This window comes from Colossoma macropomum, unplaced genomic scaffold (genome assembly GCF_904425465.1).
Source record: "Colossoma macropomum unplaced genomic scaffold, Colossoma_macropomum, whole genome shotgun sequence".
Classification (NCBI taxonomy): Eukaryota; Metazoa; Chordata; class Actinopteri; order Characiformes; family Serrasalmidae; genus Colossoma; species Colossoma macropomum.
This window is the reverse complement of record NW_023494805.1, coordinates 18,177,525-18,186,873: the sequence shown is the minus strand read 5'-3', so window position 1 is coordinate 18,186,873 and position 9,349 is coordinate 18,177,525. Positions and strand designations below refer to the sequence as shown.

The following is a 9,349-nucleotide window of genomic DNA, read 5'->3' as shown; positions in this document are numbered from 1 at the left end:
GCTATCGTCTCTGACTTTACGAGGTGGACTGACAAGGTAGGAGTGTCTAACAGAGTGGACAGTGAGTGGACACAGTGTCTGATCCACTTGTACCAGAACAACACACACTAACACACCACCACCACGTCAGTGTCACTGCAGTGCTGAGAATGATCCACCACCCAAATAATACCTGCTCTGTGAGGGTCCATGGGGGTCCTGACCACTGAAGAACAGGGTAAAAGGGGGCTAACAAAGTATGCAGAGAAACAGATGGACTACAGTCTGTAATTTGTACCTATATAGTAAGTGGAGCTGATAAAGTGAGAGTAGAAACAAGGTGGTGGTCATAATGTTATGCCTGTTCAGTGTATATATATATATATATATATATATATATATATATATATATATAGTAACTTGATAGAAGGCAACATTTTCAACCTTTAACTTTTAAATGTAAGTTAAAGTGTAAGTTAATGTAAAGAGGTTTTATTTCAAGTGATGTGAGCACTCCAATCACCATTAAAATTTTCATACAATGTAAAACACAGCTGTCAAGTTCAAATGACGTAAAAAAAAAATAAAAATGGACAAAAATGGAGATGCTTGTGGGTTTTTTGATGATGCAGCATTTTTCTGTACATTTTAGAGCACAATTTCCATTTTTTATTATATGGGAAAAATAGAAAACAAATAAAAATGTGCTATAACTTTCGCACAGGTCACATTTTGTGGTATTTTATTCTAGTATGTTAAATTCAGCCAATAAACAGTAATTGTGCGTTTAAATGTGCACAATATGTTATCTGTAGAGGATGTTTAACTTATTTTCACTTTGCAATCAACAAAATCATGTACCAGGGGTGCCCAAACTTTTGCACACAACTGTATATCATTTAGGTACGATACCAAAACAGTCTGTTTAATGCTAAGACATAGAGAGATGTTGGTAAATGGTCAATCAAGCCTCTCCAGGGCCTCAGAACATGCTCCTTCTGCTGAACACCTTCAGCTTGGTCAAGAGCAAGAAGTACACAAACGTCAGGCAGACGAGCAGATTCTTCATCACATACAGCAGCGGGGTCACGAAACCAAAGACCCCTATCAGGCAGATCCGTACAACCAGGAAGGGCAGGTCCTGAGACAGGACTCCCACAGAAGCCAGCAGTGGACTGTTAGGAGTTACCACCACACGCAGTGTGGAGATAAAGGCCAGGATATAAATAGGGAAGATCCAGCCTGAGTAGAAGACTTCCCTGATCCCAGTCACCCTGACCATCTCCACCGTGTCCAACCAGAACATGCAGGTGTCCAGAAAGAGCTCATGCCGAGGGTCTCTGGCCCAGAAGATCCGATGAGAGCCCGAGTGAGAGCGGGAGTACAGATAGGCCGTGCTTGAAGAGCGGGACGCGCTGTATCCATCCACACCCCCCCAGCGTCCTGACACTGACCCGCTCCTGACCTCCGGACCTAGTGCAGAGCCATTCTCGCCTCCGTTAGCCTGCTGAAGTTGCGCGGACACAGAGGACACCTGCTCCAGATGAGTCAGCACAGGCACGGGCAAGTCAAAGTCCGACTCCAAACCATCAGCTGCCCATGAGAGAACATACAACAGGAATTTATAAACCCTCATTCAAAACTGGATTATAGTGTCATAACACTATGCATGTATAAATTTAGACAAATTTTAAGAGCGTGATATTTATATAAGAAATCTCTTGGTCTAATTTACTTTTACCTGAAAGGACTCATATCAGCGACAACCACAATTTCTTAGCCTTTTTCAAATAAAGGTTTGTAATATGTATGTATGTAATTAAAACAATACTAAAGTTCTAAAAAATACAGCTGACTTCCTAGTGCTTACAGTCTACATTTGTCCATATATAGACATTAGCTTTAAAAATAGCTTGTAATGGTTGCGATCCCACAACTATGAATATCTTTACATATAACCATCCAGTCATCCTATAATAGCCTGACTACCAATTCTCACAGAAGTGATACTGTCACTGCAGTGTTACTGCAGACAGTAGTCTATAGTAGAGTTATGTCTGGCCCACACTACAGGATCATCGGCCCAATTCTGAGGGCGATTAATGCCTTGTGACAATTCAAGTCTTGAATGATTATCTTTCCAGATTACTAACAGTCCAGTCATGACTGGCTCGATTTGTTCAATATTTATGACTCAACATCACACAGCTAAATTCACACATAGCTACCACAGTAATCTGTTCCTTGCTGTTGTCTGCAGTGTTGGTTTTGGTCGAAAGTCACATTTGCATGAGATATTCTGCAAGATCTCACATTCTGAGAGACAGAACTACAAAGGCTGCTGTTTTGTGAGCATAATCTGAAAGTGTGTGGTGTTTGGTCTGGGCACATTTTGTAGTGTGAAGGGCTTTGATGATTGAATAACATCTAAAGGCAAAAAACAAACCAGTGGAATCTGTCATTATGTGTGAAGTAACATTTTCAACATTTAGAAAGCCCTGTAGCGTGGGCCAGGCATCACTGGAGTGGAAGATGTGAAGGAAATGATTAAACGCTGTGCCCTTTAATGCATCATTGGAGCCTTCTAAAGCAGTGGTTCTCAAAATGGTCCTCAAGGACCCCCAGAAGGTCCACATTCTTGCTGTATTTTGATGTGTTGCAGGCTAGTTTGGAGCAAAATTCTGGCCAATCTAGGGGTCCCTGAGAACTTGTTTGAGAATCATTGTTCTAAATTATTGAGATGTCTGAAAGAAGGGCTGTCAGAATTTAAAGAAGGGATGTCAGAATTTAACTGTTGGTTCTACACATTTCAGCCTGGACTGAGAAGGGGTCCGTCAGTCAGCATGGACTGCATATTAGTTTTGCGCAATAACAGAAAAAGCTAAGAGACTAAAGAAGAGGTTGAAAATGGTTATGCAAAAAATAATTATGAATGTTTTTGGAGATAAACGCACACATCAGTGGATTTCAGGGAAAAATAAAATACAAGAAAAAAGTAAAAAAGCAGAATATTGTGCATCTAATCCCCTCTAAAATATAATGCATATTTTCAGACGATTTACTTAATAGGGGTGTAATGATTCTGAAACTGAGACTGAAACCGTGACTGAAATGTCCAGAGTCTCATGTTGCTGTTACAGAAGACATCACCGTGATACCCCCCCAAACCCAATTCACTGCCACTGCTGCTGGGGCAGCCTGAAATTATTATTCTATTTAAAGTCAGGGTGAGCTGTAAATTTTTAAAATATTATACATTGCACCTATTTTATCATCTTCCAACTGCACGTGTCATGTTATCATCTTGGTCCAATCGTGATTGCATGATCACGCCTGTGGTAAAGGTTTAGCTAGTTTGATCAGCTCACAATAGATAATAAGCCTGAGATCTCAGACCCTCCGGGCACATTCAAGTCAGTGTGGGAACATTTTGGTTATCCAGTGGAATTTAGGGATGGTAATCATGTCATAGACAAAACACACACTTTGTCATAAATGTTTTACAAAACTGCAGGCAGCAGGCAATGCTTCACATATACAAGCACATCAGTTTTCTTCTCTTTAGTGTTCCAAATAGTTTTTTTTTTTTTCCACTCATTAGTTAGGACTCCCCCAATCACACGATACCACCAGTGCTAGGAGGGCGAAGGCTAGCACAGGCTTCCTCCAAGACCTGTCAAGTGCCACCACATCTTTTGAGCTGCCGCTAACGCAATGTCATTGGACAACTGAACACACTTGGAGGAGTTCTGTTACATCAGCTAACATCGACTAGCATGGGGCTAAGTGATGGGGGAGAAGGGGGGCCATTGTACCCACCCAGAGAGAGCGAGACCAACTGTGCTGTCATGGACTCCCAGACACAGAAGGCTGTGACATCACCAGAGGTTCAACTCGCGGGCTCTTGATGAGCTCCAGCACTTAGACAGTTGCGCACTTCGAGGGCCCGTCTTGAAAATTTAATAAAAACCCAGAAATTTTTGCACCATGTTTTCTTATTCATCCCTCACCCACCCCCCCAAAAAACGATATGAACCGAACCATGGCTCAAAAATTGAGGTCTGGACCAAACCATGGATTTGGCGAATCGTTACACCCCTACCAGTATCACCAATGGAAAAAAAAAACTACTTAATTCATTTGAGTTTGATCAATACCTGGTCAGAAATGTAGTGCCTGTGATTACCTTGTCCTTTGAGGTGATATGGGCGAATCCTCTCCACGATGTCCACACAGATGAGAGCGAACAGTACCAGTGAGACAGGCAGCTCAGTGAAGACGTCATAGAAAATCCTTGTGTCCACCTGAACCTGCCCAGACACAAACAGGACTGGAGGACTCAGGAGAGAATGCAGAGTGAGGATGAACACTAAAAACCTTTTAGTGCAACCAGCGCCAGAGTGTGCAAGATTTAGGCCAGAACCACAAAGCACTGAGAAAAGACGTTCCACTGATATGAGATCTTTTATACTGAGAGCTCAGGAGCACAAATGTTGAAAATTCATTAAAAAAATGTATGAAGTTACATCAAAGAAGGGATTGTGCCAAGTTCTGTGTGTGATTCACATAATCATGTGATCTTAAACAGCCATAATCAAAGTCTTTCGCTGGCTGTAACAGAAAACCATTGGCATTCCACAGCTAACTGAGTTAATGGTAAATCTGTTGTTTTTGTATGGGTTACTAAGTGTCTTCAGCACAAGCTCAGAGTCACATGTGCTCATCTACCTATGTCAGTATGAAGTAAGAAAGGCTTTTAAACATACATTGCACACCTTTAACAATATGTACATTCTTGTCTGAGTCATTTGGAAGCTAACAATCATGAAGTGTTGATTAGTGAGATGGTCAGTTAAAAACACTGTCTGAATATTTCTTTACCTTCGAGCTGGCCAGAAGAATAGCAAAACACGGTAGCGTAGTGAGAAGCACATAGGTGAGTGTCACAGGTCTCCTGAGAGAGCACAGAGTTTAATGTTAATATATCAAATAAAGGCTTATTTCATAATCTGTGATACAGTGTAAACTCATCAGGAACACTGATGTGCCAATAATAGGGCAATTTCAATTAAGTGGTTTATATACACACACACACACATATATACCTACACATTACACCTACAGGAGACAACTCATTTTAAATCCACAGGCATTTTTATGGAGTTGCTCCCCCCTTTGCCACTATAACAGCTTCCTCTCTTCTGGAAAGGTTTCTACAAGATTTTGAAAAGTGTCTGTGGGAATTTTTGCCCATTCATCCAGAAGAGCATTTGAGGTCAGACACTGATGTTGGACAAGAGGGTCTGGCTCACAATCTCTGATGTAATTCATCCCAAAGGTGTTTGATGGGGTTGAGGTCAGAGCTCTTCCACACCAGACTCAACCAGCCATCCCTTTATGGACCTTGCTTTGGGCACAGGCATGCTGGAACAGAAAAGGGCCTTCGTGGCTCAGTTGTTGTGGTTCCTAAACGCTTTCACTTCTCAATAATACCACTTGTTGCAACGATGGCATCCTATTACAGTACCACACTTGAATTCATTGAGCTCTTTAGAACGACCCATTCTCTCACAAATGTGTGTAAAGGCAGACTGCATGGCTAGGTCCTTGATTTTATTCAACTGTGGCAATTGGACTGAATAAAACACCTGAATTCAGTGATTAAGAAGGTGTGTCCTAATACACACACACTCACACACATACATATACATATATATATATATCACTGCTGTCATAAGAAAACCTCTCCATTTTTGTCATTTTTCAGTTTTTGACATAATTTGTAGATGCCTATTGCCCTTTATATTGTGTGGAAATTTCATGATGAATGGACCATAAGAAATGGCCCAAAACGACTTGGTAAAATGTCTTGTTCCATTGACTTACATTAAAAGTGTTTTTTTTGGAGATTGGAGATACAAGGTTTTCTTCCGACAAAATATATATATATATATATATATATATATATATATATATATATATATATATATTCAGGCTTTAATGTATCACACTTTCTCTGTTAGAGGCATTAAATGCTTTGAATGTCGAGTTCCTATCACCACCATTATAAACAACAAGCATTTCATTTGCAATCCAATACCTCGTTCAGCTAATCAATACTTCATTAAGCTATAATTCATTAAGTTAAATCAGGTGGGCTGCTGGGGGAACTGACCTAATTCATGCGATGGCTGGAGCTGCACTGAGAAGAAGAGGAACTGAACCTGTGCTCTTCTAAAAAGCTCACAAGACATCAATATGTTTACAGTAAACAAGAAATTGTAGTTACTTTTTAACACTTTATTCATTCCAAAGTTATGTAGTGTTTTTACAAGCAAAAACACACGTGCTGTCAAATTTTCTGGGCTCTTCCAAGATTTTCACACAATACTGTGTATTAAATGCAGTGCTGTTTCATTCTGTAGAAGCCATGGAAGACATCACCAGTGACTTTTCTACTGATCAGTAGATTAGGGGTGGAAAATACTTAAGGATTGTAGCGGCCGGGGCTCTGTGTGTATTATGTTGGTTCAACCGCATACCCATTAGCTTTACCTTAGCCCTGTCTTGGTCTAAACCAGGGCTGGAGTCCAGCACACAAACCAAACCTGTTAATTAGCTAATGAGTTGAATCAGGTGCTCTAGAGCAGGAAAGTCACCAAACTGTGCAGGAATCTGGCCCTTCAGGACCAGAGTGCCTCACCCCTGACATAAACATTAGCCAGGTAACTTAAATTAGCCTTTCCTGTGTTATCAATCTGGATTATACTGCAGTATGTGTGATTTAGATGGGCAACTAATTGTTAATTTGTGGACACAGTATTTAAAAACTCCAGCAGCACTGCTGTGTCTGATCCACTTGTACCAGCGCAACACACACTAACACGCCACCACCACGTCAGGGTCACTGCAGTGCTGAGAATGATCCACCAACCAAACAATACCTGCTCTGTGGTGGCCCTGACCATTGAAGACCAGGGTAAATCATGAATCAGTCAATCAGTTTGCTTTCTATTGCATAGATTGTTACCATTAGTGGTCAAAGAGGGTCATGTGAACTCACCAGTTCGTAATTTCCGTGAAGAAGCCTCTAGACTTCAGGATGAAGAACTTGACTGGCACCCACACAAACAGGGTCACAGTGGTCACATACGCTATGGACACTGCCACCACCAGCCAGTAGGCTGTGGTGTCATTGGATCTCACGAACCGCATGAGGGAGGCAAAACGCTCCAGAACCACAAAGACGGGCACACACAGACAGGCGAACTGCAGCACCTCGTACACAACCAGCTTTACTGTCTTCATAGAGGGCATCTTGACTGCGTTTGTGTCGAATCCCCTACAAGTTAACTGTCCGTGTGATCCTCAGGTCAGGTGCAACCGCTCCCATCTCCCGCTCACACACTTGACTGCCGCTCTGGACTCTGGACACCAGCGCTGCTTACACTGCACTCAGAGTCTTACTCTTTTTTTACTGCCAAAGTGATGAAGCAGTCACGCTTCTTTTTATGGGGGTCACCAAGAGTCCGCTCTAAACTGAAATGTCTTGAAACACTGGACACAAGGCCAAACAGCTGTTTCTAAGACAAAGTTGAAACCAGTGGGCAAGGGAAATAGCAAAGTGAAAATTTGGTAACAAGCAAATATGAAAAATATACTGCAATGAAAAAATAAGTGCATTAAAAATAAACAGAAATGCTGTGAAATTAAAAGCAAAATACTTGCATCTGCTGCCATCTTGTGGACATTATGACAAAAAAAGGCAAAAGCACAAAAGCCAAATCAGAAACAAACTACTACTACTACTACTACTACTACTACTACTATTTTTTGTTTTTTTTTCTGCTTTGCTTTCAGTTTTAGTTACTTTCTAGATTTTTTTGGATTGTATTGGAAAAAAAAATGATATTTTTAGACATTTTAGTTACAGTTTAGTTTCAGCAGTCCAAGCCTGAGGAAAGTGCACTCCAGGATGCGTCCTGTACCAACCATTTAATGGACCAGTGAATGAGCCTAAGACCTCACGCACCACTTTACTATAAAACTGGGTCATACTGTCATTGCGGTGGCAGTCGGTGTCCCGCAACATTGAAAACTAGCTCAAAATAAACACAAACCACAGAAAGTTAAAATCCATGTATTTTTTGTTCTGTTCTTAAACAAACTAACAAAACGCCTGATAATTCGTCTTTTTAAAGTTATTTTAAGTCATGTTCAGCATGAAAATCAGCATTCCACACTACTGCACAGATTGTATTATCTATTGTATATGTGAAACAATAATTTTGATTTTCATTTAAATCATAAAAATGAATCAGAATGGTCTGTCCCGTGTTCAAATTATAGTAAGTATGTGAACATACATTTTTTCAAAGAAATGTTGTTACAGAAACATGAAATGTCACAAAAAAGCAAGTTTTTTTAACTACTTGTTTGTATATCTAAAATACTAACAGCTTCATGTGTCACAAAAGGATTGTCAGTGGTGTCGCTGATGAAACATTAATCTACATGCAATGTGCTTTTGAAAGTTGCTGTAGAGTATATTTTCAAAAAGCTGAGATTTGAGTAATTTGAGTAAACAGTGGTGTTACAGAAATATATAATATCATAAAAAACAAACAGCTTTTTAAATTATTATTTACACGTATATCTCAAAGAAAGAAAGTCTGAGATACAGTTAGTGAAACCTCGTTATATTTCTTAAATACCTGATAAAGGTGTATACTGACTGCTATATATATCGCAAAAGCATTGTGTCAGTGGTGTTACTCATGAGTCATTTAGTGACCTGAAAACTGAAATAAAGTGATGTGGCTGAGGAGTGTATTTTAGAAAAGCTCAGATTTGAGTAATTTGGTCAGTGGTGTTACAGAAACATTAAAATGTCATTAAAAAAAGTTCTTTTTTAAATCACTTCATATCTTCTAGGAATAAAGTCTAACTGAAGTCCAAAGTTAGTGAAATTTCCTATATTTCTAAAGAATTTGTCTAAAATACTGACAGCTTCACATATTGCAAAAACATGGTGTCAGTTGGTGTTACTGATAAATCATCAAAAATCAGTCAATAACAAATGGATTAAATTAATGCAGTATCTGTGTATTTCTACACACAATGTGACTGTGACTACATGTAGCAGACGCAGCTTTAATGTATATGAAGTTTGTCAAAATATTGCATTTTATATTCATTTCAAATAATTAGTATTGTAATTAACATGCATTATCTTCTATCTATGAGGTCATCGCTATACCGGTCACTGTCACTGAGGTTATGTGTTTGGCAAGATGGTAAACAGAAAAATTTAGTGCTGCTCCTAAAAATAATATGAAGTATGAAAATCACTGTAAAAATGTAACTTACA

General features: G+C 39.7%; 1 protein-coding gene across 1 annotated transcript; it reads right to left on the bottom strand.

Annotated features, from left to right (window-relative positions):
- Window positions 1–651: 651 nt before the first annotated feature.
- si:dkey-32m20.1 (transmembrane protein 236) lies at window positions 652–7,430 on the bottom strand. Its single transcript, XM_036596562.1, has 4 exons — window positions 7,043–7,430; window positions 4,861–4,933; window positions 4,166–4,289; window positions 652–1,572 (listed from the first exon to the last, which is right to left on the bottom strand). The coding sequence occupies exons 1-4, from the start codon at window positions 7,294–7,296 to the stop codon at window positions 962–964; spliced, it is 1,062 nt and encodes a 353-aa protein (XP_036452455.1). The 5' UTR covers window positions 7,297–7,430; the 3' UTR covers window positions 652–961.
- Between the last annotated feature and the right edge of the window lie 1,919 nt (window positions 7,431–9,349).

What these genes read in the sequence shown, in the direction of transcription:
- si:dkey-32m20.1 (XM_036596562.1), bottom strand. Translation starts at nt 7,296, where the DNA reads ATGCCCTCTATGAAGACAGTAAAGCTGGTTGTGTACGAGGTGCTGCAG. An exon ending in TTCACGGAAATTACGAACTG is followed by an intron (nt 4,934 to 7,042) that starts GTGAGTTCACAT and finishes GTGCTCTCTCAG; the next exon opens with GAGACCTGTGACACTCACCT. An exon ending in TTCTTCTGGCCAGCTCGAAG is followed by an intron (nt 4,290 to 4,860) that starts GTAAAGAAATAT and finishes GTGTCTGGGCAG; the next exon opens with GTTCAGGTGGACACAAGGAT.